The sequence below is a fragment of the Anolis sagrei genome, chromosome 3 (assembly GCF_037176765.1).
Source record: "Anolis sagrei isolate rAnoSag1 chromosome 3, rAnoSag1.mat, whole genome shotgun sequence".
In the NCBI taxonomy this organism is placed as follows: Eukaryota; Metazoa; Chordata; class Lepidosauria; order Squamata; family Dactyloidae; genus Anolis; species Anolis sagrei.
The window spans coordinates 82,949,037-82,969,207 of record NC_090023.1 but is presented as its reverse complement, the minus strand read 5'-3'; the positions used below and the strand labels follow the sequence as shown (position 1 = coordinate 82,969,207).

General features: G+C 37.7%; 1 protein-coding gene and 1 long non-coding RNA gene across 17 annotated transcripts in view; one reads left to right on the top strand and one right to left on the bottom strand.

The window, feature by feature from the left end:
• The window catches only part of LOC137096724 (uncharacterized), a 103,259-nt gene that overhangs the window by 54,512 nt on the left and 28,576 nt on the right, over nucleotides 1-20,171 (top strand). The window lies entirely within an intron of this gene.
• The window catches only part of DMD (dystrophin), a 1,568,405-nt gene continuing 1,554,773 nt past the window's right edge, over nucleotides 6,540-20,171 (bottom strand). For 12 of the 16 annotated variants that reach the window (XM_067466757.1, XM_067466754.1, XM_060770144.2 and 9 more), the window contains one exon: nucleotides 6,540-9,222. In XM_067466757.1, the coding sequence (XP_067322858.1) occupies nucleotides 9,125-9,222 (98 nt within the window). In that variant the 3' untranslated portion in view covers nucleotides 6,540-9,124. Of the gene's footprint in view, nucleotides 9,223-13,654; nucleotides 13,687-20,171 lie in introns of all 16 variants that reach the window. The other 4 variants (XM_067466753.1, XM_067466759.1, XM_060770145.2 and 1 more) reach the window with 1 other exon arrangement.

Genomic DNA, 20,171 nt, shown 5'->3' with positions numbered 1-20,171 from the left:
GAAAATTACCATAGTTTATCCTTCCCATGTTATGTCTTAATATTATCATTTCTTTGCTCTGTTACCCATGGCAACATCCATTAAGACCACACTTTCTTAAGGAAGAGTCTAATTAAGGAATGCCATTGATCCAGCTGTGTAATTTAGGATACTGTTTTAGGGAGTTTGAAGTTCAGTCCTTAATTCTGCCTTGAAGTATTGGTGAAATCAAGGATTTATCCACAGATGTAAGATGAAAATGAGATTTCTCAGTCTCATGCTGCTGCGATGTCAATGCAAGGCTGACATAAATGGTATTTAAGCACTTTTTTAAAAAAAAAAACCTGCCAACTTTTATTTCTATTTTTATACTTATGTATAGCTTGACTTTTGCAGTTTCATAATTGGATCTGCCATATCTTTTTTATTTATCAAGCACAAAAATGAAAAATAGTAGTGTCTTTGTGAAATCTAGACTAAGATTGCAATCCTAAACAGACATATTTCAGGATATGTCTCAGTTGCAGTGAATTAGATGAAGTCTATCTCCTAACACAGTGTTTCTCAACCTGGTGGGTCACGAGGGGGTTTCAGTGGGCTCACAAAAGACCATCAGAAAACACATTATTTCTGATGGTTTTAGGAACCCCTTTCTCCACCTGTCCTACTCTTCCTTTTTGGAAACAGACGGCGAAGCCTCCCACCAAAAGCCCTCCTCTGCTGTGACTGGCTGGTCTCTCAGCTGGCTTCTCAGTCAAGATGAGGATTGTTTCTGAGACTTCAAGCAGTGAGGGGATGGGAGAGCAAGCATGCTTGGCGCATGACATGCATACGCAGGCAGGGGAGAGCATGGCAGCGGGTCCCTTCAAGGCAGGGGGGGGGAACCATCCACACGACGTGGGCCTGAGAGTGACCCAGGAGTATCCTTCATTTTTTGGGTCCACAGTGCTCTCTGGATGTAGGTGAACTACATCTTCTCTAAATCACTGTTAATTCCTTCCAAATGCCTCCAGTATTTTCTGTTGGTCATGGGGGTTCTGTGTGGGAAGTTTGGCCCAATTCTATCATTGGTGGGGTTCAAGGGGCTCTTTGTAGGTGAACTATAAATCCCAGCAACTACAACTCCCAAATGACAAAATCAATCCCCCCCAACCCCACCAGTATTCAAATTTGGGTGTATTGGGTGTTGTTGTTCATTCGTTCAGTCGTCTCCGACTCTTCGTGACCTCATGGACCAGCCCACGCCAGAGCTCCCTGTCGGCCGTCACCACCCCCAGCTCCCTCAAGGTCAGTCCCGTCACTTCAAGGATGCCATCCATCCATCTTGCCCTTGGTCGACCCCTCTTCCTTTTGCCTTCCACTTTCCCCAGCATCATTGTCTTCTCTAGGCTTTCCTGTCTCCTCATGATGTGGCCAAAGTACTTCAACTTTGTCTCTAGTATCTTTCCCTCCAGTGAGCAGTCGGGCTTTATTGGGTAGCTCTGGCGTGGGCTGGTGTATTGGGTAGTTGTGCCAAAATTGGTCCAGTTGGGAGTCACCACAACATGAGGAATTATATTAAGGGGTTGTGGCATTAGGAAGGTTGAGAACCACTGTTCTCTCTCAATTTTTCAAACACTCATTTTGCACATGGATATAAATTTCTCAGGAGGAGGCTTGGAAGATGGATGAATAGTTTCCCAAACAGGTGAAAGACAATCATTTTGGGAATGGTGGAAGCATATGCTGGAACCAGAACTTGGAAAATTTATTTTCTGAGTTATGACACCCAACATTCTCCAGTGGCCATTGGGGGGGGGGGGGGGGATCTGAGTGCTTTAGCTGTAAGACACTTACATTTCTGTGATGTGCAGTCTTTTGTAGCAACATATTATATCCTTTTTCAGGGCCAAAATCGACAAATTTCCTCTTCAAAACTACTCTGTGTCCCAGTTGTCCCTCCACATTTGCAATTTTGACTTCAGTGGATTTCTTTATTCACATTTGATTTAAAGTGTTTTCTCTAGGAATCTCTTGGTCCTAGAGTATGACTCTATAGTCATGTTTTCCAGTCATGCTGGCCGACCATGAGCTTTCTTGAGAGAACACCTCTAGGAATTTCTAGGTTCTCAAATGTCGTTCTATGGCCAGCTTTCAGTGGAAGTCAGCCATAGAGTCATGCTGGAAGACCTAGAAATTCCTAGAAAGGTGTCATCTCAGGTAAGGAAATAGATATTTCTTCACATTTTTTCACTTTCTTGGGGGTCCTGTGCCTCTAACTCCAGGTACTATGAAGGGCTGACCGTAAGCATTTCTTCAACTGATTCTTAATAAAAGTCATCTAAATGTTACATTCCTTTCAGTTATCAAAATTCTGTTAAGATGCTGGATTTTGCTAAATGCCAACATAGGTGTGAGACATTTGTTGTGTTTTGGCAGAGGTGAAGCTATGAGTTTTATCCAAACTGATTATCTTCTTCCAGTTTTAAAGATACATTGGAAAGCAAATAAGAACAGATCGTTTTTGCACTTTATTTCAGGCAGTTAGGAGTAACCACCTGTGTCTACAGATTTCTTTCCATAGTAGTTGAGATTGGAAGTTTCCCTATTTTTCTTTATTTGACTTTCCCTTGTTACACTTTCAACACAAATTGCTAACCACTGAGTATCAACAAATATAGTCCTCCAGATGAGCTATGTTGTTAATACCATGTTGCACCTTAAAATACCATCCTACAAATTTTTAGAAAGGAAACAAGAAGGTGAATAAAGAATTAAAGGAAAGGAAACAAGAATGCTGTGTCTCTGGGATATTTCTAACACAAGCATCAAATAGTTCTAGCATCCTTCCAGATGCCCAGATGGCTAGTATGAGAGAACCGTCACATTCATCCTATCTCATTTTCAGAGAACTTTGCCAAATCTTTTGAATGTGACTTTCTTTTCATATTTTGTATAGAACCTTGTTTTGTATGAAAATTTAGCAAGTCTTGTTCCCACTGGATGGTATGGACAGCATGGTTGGCCTTTATATTCTGTAATATTCTGTTCTTGGCTGTTACAAGGAGTGTGATTTGGCAGTTTTAAAAATGCATAAATGGCTGTATAACATATTAAACCTGGAAATTGTAAATTCTGTTATCTTGCAGTTAAGAATGAAGCATAGAAATTAGCAGACTTCTGATCTTTTAGGGACCACGTTTTGTTTTTGCTGCCTGCTTGAGTTTTGTATCTGTGTCCTGCATGCTCTGTTCCAGTAATGTGAATGACTCTTTTTATACTAGGTAAGTTTATTTCTTCCTACATGTTGCAATTTATACTTTCAATATTCTTTGGTTAGACTGGGGGAAATTACATTTAACTAACTTTTCTATCAATCATGCATTCAATCCTCCAACCCTTTTCTGTTCACCAAAATGTGACACAAGCTTTTCATCTAGTGAATGATATACAGCTAAAGCATGTAATGATATACATAAATCCTTCTTTGAGTGAGCCTTTTATTATTTATTAGATATAACGTGTATCATCAGAAAGGCAAGCTCTGTATGCATGGTTATCCCATACCTTATCATCGTGATAGAAAGATTAGTCTTAAATCTGTTTAAACTGTACTGTAATTTGTTGCCTGTGTGAAAATTTGTCCTTAGCATGCACTGACACCCTTCTATATCCAGAATCATTTCTTTACTCTCATAAAAGATATGATTTATATGGAGTCCTCTGTTTGCTCTTTTAAAAATGTGGGGTTGCTTTTTTTAAACACACACACACACAAAACCAAAATAGATAAGGAAAAGAGCATCCTTATATAATACTGAAATTTAGCAAGCTTCGTTTCCCTATTTTTCTTATATGATTTTGTTTTCCCTTCCATCTGCTCGAACATTTCTCTGTATCTGCGGAAGATGCTATGTCTTTCTCCTCTTGGCCTTGCCTGATAGAGTCATCAGCAGATAGAAGTTGCTTTATGTAGTGATTAAGACAAAACTTTAGGGAACCCAGGTGCTAGATGCTATTACTTTGGTTGCCATTGTTCTCCAGTATGACATTTGCTCTGATTCCAACATACACATGCACCCCAAACATATACATTTGAAACTGATGGACAACTGTGCCTCTTCAGACATTTTTCACTACACTCACCTAATTTTCACCATAGACTTTGCTGGCCAAGGCTGCCAGGATTTTAGGCTAAAACCATCTGAACCAAATTTGCCCAATTCTGTTGTACAGGAATGAGATGTACATTAGGAATTAGGTACTTGAATTTGAAAAAAAAATCTAGCTTCATGCTAGTAACAAAATAGACATTTGTAAAAGTCTTGTGTTTACATGTAGACAAAGATAGTTTGGTTATGTTCTAAAGTGAATTATTTGCAATATCATAATGTTCCACACTATTGGTGATGTAATATGGATGTTGTTTAGCAAACAAAGTTCTTCCATACTGAATCAGATCATTGGGCAGGCAATAAGTTTTCAGGGCTTTCAGTCATAATTCTTTCCTAGTCTTCTCTCTTTGTTTCCAGACTAAGTACTTACCTACTACTGCAATGCTGACTACTGCAAAGCTCTCTAATGTGGGGTTGCCTTTGCAGACTGCCCGGAAGCTTCAATTGGTCCAACGGATGGCAGCCAGGTTGCTAACTGGAGCAGCTCTCAGGGAGCATACAACTCCCCTGTTGCACCAGCTCCACTGGTTGCCAGTCTGCTACCGGGCACAATTCAAAGTGCTGGCTTTAGCCTATAAAGCCCTAAATGGTTCTGGCCCAACTTACCTGTCCAAACGAATTTCCCGTTATGAACCTTCGAGAACTTTTAAGATTGTCTGGAGAGTCCCTGCTCTCAGTCCCGCTATCATCACAAGCACGGCTGGCAGGGATGAGAGACAGGGCCTTCTCAGTGGTGGCCCCTCAGCTATGGAATGCCCTTCCTAGGGAGATCAGATCAGCTTCTTCGTTCCTAGCATTTCGGAAAAATCTTAAGACATGGCTATTTGAGCAGGCATTTACGAATACTGAGTAATGGACATAAGAACAGAACAACTACGTGACGGGACTGGACATTGTTTTAATGAGTATTTATCGAATTATGTTTTATTACAGTGTTATGATTTTATTGATGTTGACATTTTATATTGTAATTGTGTTCTTGGTGGTATTGAATTTTGCCTTGTAAACCGCCTCAAGTCGCCGGAAGGCTGAGGGGCGGTATACAAATATACTAAATACATAAATAAATAAATACGTAATACCCATCCTGCTTAGCATCTAAATCAGACAAGATGAGGGACTGGATGCCTCAATTTCTTTCCCAGTTTTCCCCCTGTCCCCTCTTGAAGGTCATGTACAGTGGAACCTCATCTTACAAGTATCCCAAGTTGTGAGCTTTTTGAGTTATAAGCCATTGCTTTGACATACAAGTTTTTTTAAAATTAAGAGCTTGGTCACAGGACAAATTAAACTCTTATGTTAAGGTTTCACTGTATTTAAGGTCATATTAAAGCTTGGGTCCCATCTCCAAGATATGTCATTCTGTCTTTGTGGACAATCCAAAATAGGGAAATATGGCACACTTTGTGTCCTAACCTATACAGGAATACTGTCAAGGTCAGACGCCAGCCAATTAAAGGAGTACAAGGAACACAATATACCCAAATTAATCCATACTACCTACCTTTGGAGAAGGGTTGGGGAACATTTATGAACTACAACCCATATTACTATTCTTGCTTGGGCTGATGGACATTATAGTCAAACAATGTCTGGAGGGAAACACATTTTCAAACCTTGTTCAAGGAGCTACCTTTTGACTAATATTGATGACACACTACTGGCCTTATTAAGAGGTGTTAACAATATTTGTTCTTGATGATAGGTTCATCCTGTATTAGTATATGCCTTGTTGCCTTTGGATTGTATATTCATCTTCAAACAATTTAAGATAAAAGAGATCTAGTGAGGATACTTTTAGCATGAGAGCTACATTCTAACCCCCATGGGTAACAAGTTGCTTTCTTGGCATCAAATCTGAGCAGACCGATTCCTGAATTCTGTTACATATTTCTTGTTTGAGAATCTGCTAAGACCTATATGCAAATGCTGAAGAATGTTGGCTTGAGAAGTGAAATTATGTGGAGAGATGGATAAAAGAAGCACTCCAGTGATATAAATTTTAAGGGCTGCTTCAAATAACAAAGTATTCATGGATTGAACTGAATGTTTACATCCAAAGCAGCTCTTTCCATGAAATGGCTTGTGTACTTGAAAAGCCTGCAAAGGGTTTCATGGGAGGTTTGTGCCACAGCTTACAAAACATCTGTTGCTAGCATGAAAAAGAACAAGACATTAAAGGCATACCCAATCCCTCCCTTCCTCTAAATTGCTGAGATTTTTAAAAATGGGCATTACTGTTGGCTTTTGGCCATGGCATCTTCAGCTGCAGGGCATGAATTACACTGGGGAATAGAGTGAATTCAAGAATGGATAAGGTGGCATTCTGCCCAGCTGAAATCCAGTCTAGCTGGAAATGAGAGCCACAAATGAAATGCTGGACAACCAGTAAACATGCCACACTGATTTTTATAACATAATTGCGTGCTTTATTGATATACACAGTAAAGCAGTATATAATACAATAAGTAAGGCATATATTTGGTGAAATTTGATATGTTGTGAAAAATGCAGTAAAACTGAAGTTTATAAAAATAATTAGTACGTGTTACAGTGTCGATGTTAGAACACAGTAGATTATGATATCCAAGTAATAAAACCAGTACTGGATAATGGTGGTATAACATGCCAGATGACAGTTAGTCAGTTACACTGATAATGTTTTACAGTTTAGTAATTTATGGATATAAGGAACATGAAATATTTCCCCTCAAAATGCTTAAAAAGCAGCAGTAAAGCTTTTAAACTCTTTTAAATGTTTTTGAGAGATTCACTTCAAAACTAATGTGTATGAACCAAAACATAAATGAAAACCCTGATGAAAACAACCGTGCACTCTATTAATCTTCTAATCTTTAAAGAGAAGTTTCAACTTAAAAGCATAAAAGAAAGCAAGACACTCCATATAAATATCACTCTGCAGTTTCCAATAGAAAGGCTATGAGAATATGCAGAATAACCATAGGTAAATAATAAAAGGAACAGTCCATCCCAGTATGGAACAAGTATCTGTAAGAACTATGCACAATTGGCATTGGACACAACAGAGTTCTACTATCCTTCACTTCATTTTGAATTTATTTGGAAGTCAACAGGCAAAATTGATGTCTCAGGGAGTCAACACATTTGCGTTCCTATTCAGAATGAAAGACTGGGAAAGGGACAGGATAGTAACAGAACTCTTTGAATCACATGCCAATATCTCAGTTTGTGGGCACTATGTCCACACTAGGATGACTGTGCCTCCACCTTTGAAAACAATTACTAAAAGATTTGTTTGGGATTTCTTTTGTCAGTTGTTACATTACAATGTTACTTTAATTGAAGTATTACAAATGAGAAGACTTGTTTACACAATGGACAAGTGGTGAAGATGTAATACCGTCTGTACAGAACTGTCAGGAACACCACAAAACCAAAGTGAGGTAGAAATAACATGACTACCCATGTTTAATGTTAACTAGCATTAAAAATAAAATAATATGTTTTTCTCCCAAGTTTTAATTACACTTCGTACAAGAAGAGGTAACTGATTTTACTCTTGCGAAATGTTAATGTGGATTAGATGGTGAGATTTTATTTTGAGACAATGGAATTAAAGGCTGGTGGGAAGGAAATGAAATGAAGTGGTAAAGCTTTTGTTAACAGCACCTCAACATTTTAGAGTAGTAAACCTGAGGAGCTGTTATGTAATGTCTATTTTCTGTTATCCCTCTCCTGAGTCATTGTTAATTGTGCGGTATTCTTGTAGAAAGAACAAAGGAGGAGCAAGATAGCTGGCTGATGTCTCATGAAGTAGTGGGGCTACTTTCAGCTGACCATGGATTGGAAGATGGTAAATTGCTCCACACCATTTCCTGTTTAATTGAACTGCTGTGGTTTCTTGGAACTTGCTGGAAGGCAAGTTTGCAGTGACTGTTTTGTTATTAATAGATTAGGCAATTTTCAATGCTCAATAACACTTCTACTATAAAAATAGAGGTTGAATAATAATCTGAGAAATATAACTTTAAGAATGGAAGCAGATCACAGATCACATTACCTGTAGTCAAGTCCTCCTCCCTTCATAGGTGAAGGGTTTACCACAGAAGGTGTCAACAGAGCATGAATGCAAATCAAACTTCTACTTTGAAGTGTTAAGGTGCTGGCCAGTGGTAAGGACAGGATACCAGATGGTAAAGTCCAAAGGTACAATCCGGTAAGGCAATTCCTATTCTGCGTTTACCAACCACATTCTAGTTCATAGGAATGGAGGAAACAGCACAAGTATAGAATATTGGTTCAATTTGTTGTTTTTATTATTGAAAGCTCTGAAGATAGTATTTATCATGTAATGTGCTCTTTCATATTATTGCCAACTAGCTGGATAATTTCAATACAACTTGATTTTATTTGGAAGGAGGTGGAACAATACCTCAACTGGAAGGTTTAGGATACTACTATTTTTTAAGCCAGTGCTAGTCAGTCACAAACAGTGAGAAATGTATGTTGATTATTTTGGTGTTGCTGAAATTCTCTCTTTGATTTGTAAGGAAAAGAACACAGAACATGAATATCTGTCTCAAACAATTACAGAGCTGAAGTGATACTAAACGAATGCACTGCCTCTTTTTTGTTAGTTTTTTTATAGGGATTTATATAAACATTTTTTATAAAGCACACTTTGTTTACAATCTTTCTTTATAACGGTTATAAATTTTTTTAGACAACCCAAAATGCGTTCCATATAAAGAATGGCAAGTTATTTAGCTATCAAGATTTTACATGTAGTTTTCTTATAATTTTTTGTACAATTGCATAGACGTGTAAAACCTGCCATTGTTAACAAAACAATAACAGACTTAAGAAACTACTGAAATCTACAGTATAGTACCACTACCCTTCACAAAAATAGAGATTTGTTTTCATGTAAACTCTTACAGTCTAATCCTTTGTCATATGAATATTATAAAAACCATGCGGGTACGCCTGAAGTTGTAAAACACATCTCACTATTCTAACACCTTGTTGTCAGTCATCACTGTCACTAAGGTTTCCATTGCTCGGCCCAAGTCATCTGCCATGTGGAAAAGGCTGCCTACATTGTGGCCTAAAAAAGAAAAGAAAAATACATTTACAGATGAAGCTGTACTGTAAGAAGTTTTGAAGACTGACCTGTGTGTAGTACACAAATAAATAAATACCAATCAGCAAGTTAGGTAGCTCAATGTAAAGCAGTGCATGCTCCCATGCAAGGGGAATCATTTGGGTTCTTCGGTAATGCACAGCCACTAGCACAGCTGCATAAAACCTGCAGATAATGTTTTTGACTGTTACAATGCTGAGCTTTTAAAATGGCAGTCCCAGCAAATCAGTTCAAAAGATATGTGCATGACACCCCAGGCAGAAACTCCAAAAATAAAGATGTGCATTAAAAATTTTACTACACCAATGTTTGCAAAATAAATTGAAGTGAATAACATATAACCTGATCAATCATAATCATCCCAAACAGCTTGACTGGGGAAACTGCCAAAGTGCTAACTGACATTAATGAGAGCAAGGTCTTGGATGATACCTCCATTGGCAACCATATTGCCAAGTTAAATCAACTTGTATAAATGCACTGAATTTTTAAAAAGAGTACTTAAAGAAAATTGATGATAAAGAGGGAAGCTAGAAGTATGATTCATTTGTTAAGAAGTCACATTTAATTAAATGTTTTCACTTATATAATTTTACCCGCTTATGATATAGTTGGATCTTGATACAGATATACAATATTTATATAGACAGAATGCACAGAATTGGGGATGTAGAGCAAGAAGATAAAGCTGTTGGATATGTTTCAACTCCTTTGGAGGAAACTGATTTTTTTTACTAATTTTAGTAAGCTTCCAGTCCTGGATTTGTAACCAAAACTGTCTTGATCACTCTGTGGATGATATCCTCAATTGGGAGAGGAAGGGAGTGAATGCAATTCTGTTGGTTGTTCTGGATAAGCACCAAGTGTTAGTTCAAGTAAAACAGAGACACTTAGAATCATCCCTTAAATACAACCTGGTGAGAACAGATAGCCTTGCAACAACTATTCAGCTTTTGATTACCTTTTATTTGGATCATGCATGTACCATTTCACACATATATGGTGCATAATATGCAGGGTTGCCTTTAAAAATAGTTCAGAAGTGTTAGCTTATCCAAAATAGTGATTAGATAGCTCAGTGGGTTTGGGCGATGTAATCTTCCCATTTTCTGGTTATCAGTGCATTTCCAGACCCAATTAAAGGTGAGTCTGGAAATTAAAGGTTTGCCTGGAGCCAGGCTACCCGAGAGAGCTTCTTGTACCACATCTAGATTGTGAAGTCTTCATTGGAGGTTCCTCTGCTAAATGAGGTTAAGCTGGATGGCTATAAGCAGTAGGGCCTGTCCAGGTCAAATTTGTGTTCATTATGCATTTCTTTTAGCCTTTAGTTTCAAACGATGCTAGTCTCACTACATAAATTAAAGTTTATTAAGTCAGATTGTTGTTGCTATTTTTGCCTTATGGCAACCCAACACCAAAACCACTACGCCATGCTGGTTTTCCTACCACTCCAACTCAAACCTCTGGTCATTTCCGAGGCTGGATTCTATTCTGAGTGCACAATGACCACATTCATAAAATTCACCTGGCGCATGGCCATTTTTGTTGATGGACAGTGGATGATAAGTTGGGTGTCTCCTGATGTAGCGCAGGACTGTCCTCTGCAGAGACCTCTGAAGGACACTTGGAGGTCTTTGCAGATGCCATCACAACAGGCAATTACAGCAAAATAGCCATGTAGAGGAGGGGCTGTTCTAATTACAAGGTGAATTGGGAGAGGGGGGCAGTGAGTATCAGGAGATGTATCTATGGAGATGTAGTTATGTGATATAAGTATGTTTCCCACTGCTAATGTATTCTGTTATCTGAGCTTTTTGCAATCCCTGCAGAGAATACATGGTATTGAGTAGCTTAAAGAGAAAACAACGCTTATTATGCAAGTTTGCATGTCATGGGACTGAAACAAAGTAGTTATTTGCACTGGTTTCTCAATATAGTGTTAAAAAACAATATAAAATAAAGGCCAGGGTCTGTGCTGGCAGAATCTTGAGGAGGCAGACAGTTGAACAAAGCAGAAAGAGAACAAAGAACTCTTTATGTGAAATAGCTCCTTGGTAATTAGTGAAAAGTAAGAATTCAATTCATAGAATCATAGAACTGGAAGAGTCCACATAGGCCATCTAGTCCAAACCCCTGTTGTGGAGGAAAAATGCAATCTAGTCCAACACCGATCTAGTCCAACCCCCTATAGCTATAACTTTTTTAAAAATGCCTGCATCTTTTAATGATATAAAACTCCACTCTCTCTCTCTATATATATATATATATAAAAATCACACTATTGAAATGCCAGTTATTTCTGGACAAGCACAAAACATATTGCTATCAGCCCTCATATTGATTCTATGCATTTATCAGACACCATTTCAGTTAACTCTTAAATCCCATTTTCCATGTTTTTTGTTGCAATACAGTGTTGTCCATTATAAAATGATTGTCAAAAATATACAGGAATAAATTGCAGTTTTGGAACATATAAAAGAGTTTTGTTGTATTCTCAATGACAGATATTTCTTCATTATCTTTCATTGTTATCACTGACAGACTACAATTAGAAATACACTAACTCTTTTAAAACTCTAGAATGTTTCACTGCATGTTATTGTGATTTCTAAAATATAAAAAAATCAAGCAAAGAAACAACAAACGGTTGTAAGAAAATAGCACTACAAAATATTTCATCAAAATAAAGATGTTCTTCAAACACTTAATGGATCAAAAATAAATTATACATATTTCACTTGAAATTAATATACTTCTGTACACATGACCACCAAATTATCTGTGCTAGCAACTACACACAGGAAAGAAAAAAGTTTTTTGCTTCGGTTGCTACAGACAAAAAATTGATTTTTGAGGAAAATCATGAGATGTCTATTTCACACAGTCTGTTTTTAGCTCAGCTATTCAGTATGGTTTAATATTTTCTCATTTGCACTGACATGACAGCTCCATTCTAAATATGGTCAATTCATCCATGTAAAGGTACCAAATGCCTGCTGACTGACAACTTGGAACTGCAACCTACTTTTGTAATTTCGGTGTCCTATGCCAAAATGTACACTACTTATTTTAAGAGGCTCCTATCTTTCAAAAGTACTAGGCAAAGGATGATGATATCAACATCCAAAGACCTTCAAATAATTTTAAGAAAATGTCTTTGTGGAATGCTGTATTGATTTAAATTTTAAATTGTTTTAAACTGCTGACTTGAAGATTGGCAGTTCGAATCCCCAGGACAGGGTGAACTCCTCCTGTTAGCCCTAGCTCCTGCCAACCTAGCAGTTTGAAAACATGCAAATGTGAGTAGATCAATAGATACCGCTTTGGCAGGAAAAGGGAAAAAGACGCTCCAAGCAGTCATGCCAGCCACATGACCAGGAGTTGTCTACAGATGCAGGCTTCTTGGCTCAGAAATGGAGAAAGGACACCACCCCCAGAGACGGAGATGAGCACTGCCTCCAAGCTGGAAATAAGAGAAGTCTTTGCCTTTGTTTGTGTATTTGTATCTCATCGTATGTTATTTGTAACAAAACATTGAATGGTTGTGTGTGTGTGTGTATATACTGTAATCTGCTCTGAGTCCCCTTGGGGAGAACGGTGGAATATAAGTTGTTGTAAGCTGCCTTGAGTCCCAGTTTTTGGAGGAAAGTGGCATACACATTTAAGAATCACCACCTATCATTGCTCGTTCCAAAACACACAATTTCCTCTTTGGATTCTGATGATTTACACAAGCTGAAGTCTTCATTTCATGTGTCTTCACAAACCTCTGTAAAATAATTACATTTTCAACTTTATAGCGGAAGGACTGAAAAGGAGAGAAGTTGCCCAAGGCCATAGAGCAGAATGCAGAGCTGAGCTAGATTTAAACCTGTTTTTCCTTTCTTTCCCGTATTCTATTGAGAACACCACAATACTTTTCATATAAAGCAGCATAGCAGAGCCTGTGGGAGTGTTAGTGACATTCTGGCTGGCGCAAAAGAGAATTCACAAGCGCAAGGAATATATTTATACCTCTCAACTATTCATATGTATCTAACAGGCATCTGAAATACCTGTTACATATATATGGATAAGGTCTCATGGCATAGGCTAATGACAATGTATGTCTTCATATCTTATTTATGAACCAGAAGGATGATTTAATAGGAGCATATTCATCTTATTTTCCCATTACTCTCCACAGAAAGATGTTTGGTTCACAAAGGGAAATTAAGTGCATTTTCCCATTTCTTGGGTTTTCAAGTCTGTTAAAGTTGAGAGGTATTACACATTACAGCACACATGTAAAATGTACTTAGAAACAGGCATGCTGTGCCACAAATGCCAGGCAAAAAAAGAGGGAGGCGGCGGCAAACATGAAGCTCTTGCGGTGGGCATCAGACTCACTAACCTCTCTCACTGGCTTTCCAGGAGCATTTCTTCCTTTAGTTACAGAAATATTAAAAGGAGAGGGGAGGAAGAAAAAAACACAAATACAAAAGTGCTTCAGTTTTCATTTTGGAACTGCATTCAAGACAAGTCATTTGATAAGTACTGTAAAACTGCAATACATTGAGATGCATAGAATGTTGCTTGAAGCTTCATCCTGCTGAGAACAGTCATAAAAACCCCCTCGCCTTCTGGTTTTAGATTGAAATGTAGAGCGGCACATTAATACATTTACTCAAACATTTTTCTTCAAAGACAGTAATACATTCTCTGAACAGTATGTCTACATATAGTAGCAATGTAAAAAGTTGAATTATCCATCACACTGAAGTCCTCTGACAGTAAAGACATACTTTAGTCTCACTGCATTCATATTGAAACAACTATTTATTTTAGGGGGACATAAGTTAGTCATTACGAGTTTGGCTGCTAACAGCAGAGAAAGAAATGGCAATCTTGGCAGGAATTGCTACAGTGTCTACTGTCCCATGACAGTATCTCAGTGGGCAGGAAAGTGAGGCTTAAACTGCCCCCTATTTGTATAAGGAAATATGGGAAGGTAGGGAGAGCTGGCATGAATTCAAATACCCAACATGCACCCCTAAGACTGCAAAACTAAGATATTTGCAGTACCAATCAAGCAGGAAAGTCCCTAATTAATCAATGTTACATTATCCTTAGTACATTGACTGTTTTACTTTATCTAATCACATTTTCAGTTATTGGCCTCCTAACAGTGATTAACACTGGAATTAACTATCTTAAAAAAATATTATGTTGGCAGATCTGACCTTGCACCATATTCTAGTTCTTTTCATGAAATTCCAGAAAAATCAAAGGGAACTAAGGATGTAAAGCAGTCCAAATGACCGCTTTTATCATGTATTTTAATCTATACATTACCATGCCTATTAGCACCAGGAGTCATCCAGGTCTGCTAATCCTTTGGTATGTCATTTATGGGAAGGGCTGCCTGAGTTATACAGGGTGGGCCAAAAGTCACGAAGGGCTCCTATATATACTGTATATGAGGCTATGGTATTGGATGCTAGTTATGAGATTTGAATTTTCACACATAATGTGATTTTAGTTCCCATATATACGGAGACGGGCCAGTGGGTTAAACTGCTGAGCTGCTGAACTTGCTGACTGAAAGGTCAGCAGTTAGAATCCAGGAAGTGGGGTGAGCTGTTAGGCCCAGCTTGTGCCAACCTAGCAGTTCAAAACATGCAAATGTGAGTAGACGAATAGGTACTGCTTCTGAGGAAAGGTAACGGTGCTCCATGCAGCCATGCTGGCCACATGGTCTTGGAGGTGTCTATGGACAATGCCGGCTCTTCAGTTTAGAAATGGAGATGAGCACCAACTCCCAGAGTCAGACACGAATAGACTTAATGTTGGGGAAACTTTTACCTTTATATATACACGATATACAATGCTATTGTAAATTAAAAACAAATAATGAAAGAGTTATTAAATACTGAAATCCCTTTGTGATTTTTAGCCTACCCTGTCTATAGTTAACTCTGGATTCAATGCATTGATTCTAAATAAGTAAATAATAATGAATCTGATGAGGCAGCATTTTAATGGAACAACCACTTCACTGGGACAGACTGGGTAAGTTAACAAAGTATAACCAAATGGTTATACTTTGTTAATGGCTATTATACAATGGCTATGGTTCAATCATTGTATCACTACTCAGATGTTAATCAAGTTCAGATTGTCCACTGAGTTCTCTGTTGGAAATACTGTTCTTAAGTCATCATTGTTTGTTGTTGTGTGCTTTGTGTCATTCATGATTTATTGTGGCTGGAAAACAAACCTACCAGGGAATTTTCTTGGCAAGATTTGTTCAAAGGGGGTTTACCATTTCCTCCCTCTAAGCCTAAGAGTGTGTGACTTGTCCAAGGTCCCCCATGGCTGAGTGGGGTTCGAATTCTGGTCTCCAGAGTCACAGTTCAGTACCCAAAGTACTGCACCATTTCGGTACTGTTCTAGAGATACCCATCTAAAAATTCTAAAACCATGAAGATGGTATTCTCACCATATGGAAAAATCTGAAAACAAGGCACTGCGTGTACATATTTTAGCATAAGACTTTTTAGTAGTAGACTATAAAATGTAAATTAAATTGTATCTAAATGATAATACCCAAACATGAACAAGTACAATTTCATTTTGGATATATATAAATCTTAGTGGTAGACTTGGCAAATTGCTTTGATGATGTATTTATGGGCAAACTGCTCCATGTCATATTATCTTGTAGAGTTTAATAAACCACTAAAGTGGTATTTAATACTACATTTCCAACAAATGTCAGACCTATGGCATTGACATCTGTTTGGTGTTTGCTCAACAGCTGGGACAAGCAGCTGCAGCCACCATGAATTTGCTCTGAGCAACATGCCAAAGGAGATGTGGCTAGAAACTGTATAGCCTATTAGAAAAGGGAAATTCTTTAAGTTATCTTTAGATGCACAGCAGAAATTTCCACTGATAAAAGCCAAACTGTTTTCAGCAACCATCTTTAGTGTCCTATAATGTTTAAAAATCACAAAAAAGTACTGAAACATTAAAATGAGATAAACAATACGAACCCAGCAGCTGTTTTCCTTCTTAAAGATCTACTTACTTAAGTCAGAGGCATATGAAAATTTCCTTCATGATGTATTACTTGTTTTCAAGGACAATGTCAAAATATGCATGAACATAGAACATAAATCCCCATGCCTTCTATTTGTAACTAATGTGCTTCAGTTAATCATTAATGTATCCTTCTCCTGAGGTTGTACCTATCACCATATTTTTTTGAAGTGGAATAGCAAACACAAAAACATTTCACACCAGGAACTCTTCTTCTTACTTACCATGCCATAGTACATTCTCTCACTGGTCCATTTCTACCATATGAGTGTTTATTAAGTTTTAATTGAATTGTTATCAGCTGCAATATTTGCATTTTGTTTCCATTTTCCTCTTGATGCCTTCCGCCTACTCTACTGCAGTGTATTTTGCCCGTGCTTCAGGCATCTGATGAAGTGTACTGTAGTTGTGCCAGCATGAAATGGTCCTTAATGTGCTACAGGGACTAGTTGTTCTTCTGGCAGAATGACAGAAATGCATCTACCAATACAATATCAATGATAATAGGGTATGATGTTCTTTTTCAATATATATGTAATATGTTGTCTGTAGCACCAGATCAGCATAAATAAATAGGATTTAAGGTTTGTACTGTTCTTGAAAGCACTTTGTATGCATTTTCTAGTTGTTATTCATATCGTTCAAACTAATTGAAAGATTATAACTGTATTATGTATGGGAAGGAACTGATGTGCAAGGAAAAACATCTTACTAAAGGCAATGTTGTCAAAATTGTTGTCAAAGGGAGTTGTCAAAATTGTTATTGCCCAGTTTGGAGTTTAATACATTTGCCACTGCATTATACCAACCACGAATACATGAAAACCATTTATGAGTTGCCATTCAGTTTTCTGAACTCTTATGTTTCTATAAGTAAATGATAACACATAGGATATTTTTATTCTTTCTCACAAACTATTTTCTTTTATGGATACTACACCATACTATTATGAAGAACCAATTCTTCTTCATGTTGAATAGATCCATTTATTCAACATAAAAATAATGATAATGATAAGTCCAGTTTGTTACAGTATCACAGATATTGTTATTTCTGTGTGCCTTTAATTTCTGATTTATGACAATTCTACCATAAAATGTTTTCCCTGGCAAGATTTGCTTTGGGGGGGGGGGGGGGGTAATGCTTTCCTCTGAGGTTGAGTGAGTGTGACTTGTCCAAGGTCACCCACTAGATCTCCAAGGCTGAGTAGAGATTAGAACCCTGGTATCCAGAGTTGTCCTCAACCCACTACCCTATTCTATTCGATCACAGAAATAGCCATAATCTAATTCTGAAATAATGATTTCTGCAATAGACTCAATACTGTATAATGTCTTACAAAATGCTACACTTGCCCATTTATAATGTGAATGTTATTCATGAACAAAGCAATGTACCATCTGCCAGGATGCACTATCCAGAACAGAAGCAAGAAGGGATGAGTCGCTCTCCACTCCCCAAAACACATACTTACACTCTTTCCACTACCTCCTCTAGAAATTGTTCGTACTACTTTCAGGGTTTCCACTTTATTTATTTATATTTATTTAAAGTATATATTTTGTTTCTGAACTCTGTTTAAGGTGCTGATTTTGAATAATTCCCTGTGAAGATGGTTGAAATCATTAGCTTATATGGACTAAATGGAACCAGCTAGTCATGGCTCTTGGAGGAAAGCCTGAAGGGGAACAATAATCAGTGGAAAGACCTGACTGTTTAATTGTCAAATAGGACGAGTTCGCAATAGCTCAAAAGTTGTTTAACAGCTCTTATAAAAAAAGATCAAATGGAAACAGACTTAGCTGGAAGCTGAGAGTGTAGTAATACTTTGAACAAAAGGTTTCAGGGAAAAGTTGTTTCCAAGTTGTTATCTTAAAATTAATATACATGCACAGACGTTTAACTTGTTAATTAATGAACCTTTTGTTATTTTACATCTCTCTCTGGAAGCTTTTATTTAAAGGATTAAATGAGAAATCTGTCATACCATTAATAACTTGAACCCAACATAAATCACATTCAGATGTCCAAGGTTAAAGTCACCTTATTGCTCAAATTAGTAACCCCAAGAGCGAGTTAAATTTGCAAGGCAAGATGAGCAACAGACGTTCAAGGGTAGTTGAGTGAGCTACCCATGGACGGGATATGTTATACAATAATGTTTTCCTTATCACTTCATGGGAAATTAATAATGGCCAAGGTAGCTAGCATATACTCTCATCCATCACTTTCTAAAGTCAGATCAGCTTCTGAAATTCTGAAAGTGCATTATTTATGGCAGTGCCTATGACAAAGGTGTGCACACGCACATGTTTTATTCATATGTGTGTGTGTGTTTTCAGAACAACACCATGTTACAACTAAACCAAATCCTTTATTTTTTGCTTTGTTATCTAGAGGCAGAAAATAGGAAAGAATAAGACCATTTTTACCAGTCCTTTTTGGTGATTAAATAATGTAAAACTGATCATAAGATCATAAGATCAGCAGGGTAAAAAAAAAATCATCTTAAAATGAACTGTACATTACTGTTGTTGTGATTCACTGTTTCAATATGACTTGTGAATCGGTAGCTCTGCTCAGGCCCTGCAACTCAAGGCTTGGTTGAGTCTATCATCTGGAATGTGGCCTTCCCCTTGTCTTGCTGCCTTCTATCTGAATAAGCATACTGTCCTTTTCTAGTATCATCTTACAATATCTTCAAAGCACAAAGGTCTTAGTTTAGTCATCATGGCTTCTAGATAAAGTTCAAGCTTGTCTTTTTAGCAGTGCATTGAATTCTAACTGTAACAACAACAACAACAACAACAACACCTTATTTCTAACCCTCCCTCTCTCCCTGAAGGGACTCAGGGCGGCTTCCAAAGACAAAAATGGCAAACATTCAATGCCATATACAATGACAAATAGAAATAAAACAGAAACAAACACATAGTTAAAACAACAGTTAAAAATAAGCCAGTAAAACAACCTAAGCTTATAGGCTGATAAAATTTCTATAAAATATAAAAGGATACTAATATAAAATGTGGCTTTCCAATAAGTTAAGGTCATATAGTCTCTGTCAGTATCGGGTTGTTGTAGGTTTTTTCGGGCTATATGCCCATGTTCTCCTGACGTTTTGCCTGCATCTATGGCAAGCATCCTCAGAGGTAGTGAGGTGAGGTGAGTATTGTCAGACAAGATAACGCTATAAAAGCTAATCATCTGCTAAGAGACTCGGGGGGGGGGGGGAGGATCGCTAACCCACTGTCTCTTAGGGACTACATTGGTATGCTTCAAAAACCATGTGAAAAGGCATAATGGCGGCTGGGTAAGTTATTTTCTATTTCAAGCCTTGGGGCGGGGGGGGGGGGGGCGGTTGGGTGTCTCGGTGCCCTCCTGGAATGTACCAGGATGCCATCTAGACATCCCTGGGTGAAATTTGTGATTTAGGGGGTGGTGTGTGGACTTAAACCCACTTTGGCACATGTTTAAATGCTGTTTGGAAGCAGCCTTAGAGAAAATGGCAAGAACTAATCTTTGGCTTTATTTTCTGGGAGTGTAACAGTCTAAATGACAACTCTTTATAATTCATTATACCACTATTGTTTTGAGGAGTTCACCTTTTTGAAACTTAGGATTCTTAATTTACTCCATTGATTCTGTTTTAGCATTCTTAAAAAAGAAATATGAAGGTCAAGTGCTAGTTAAAATGGGCTTCAATGTCAAAAGGCAGCAAGGGCAGATAAAATTAGCTATGCACTCTTTGATTCTAAGCATATTGTATATTTACAGAATGGTTGTGTTGGAGTAATGTCTAGCACCAGGTTTAAAATTATTCCAC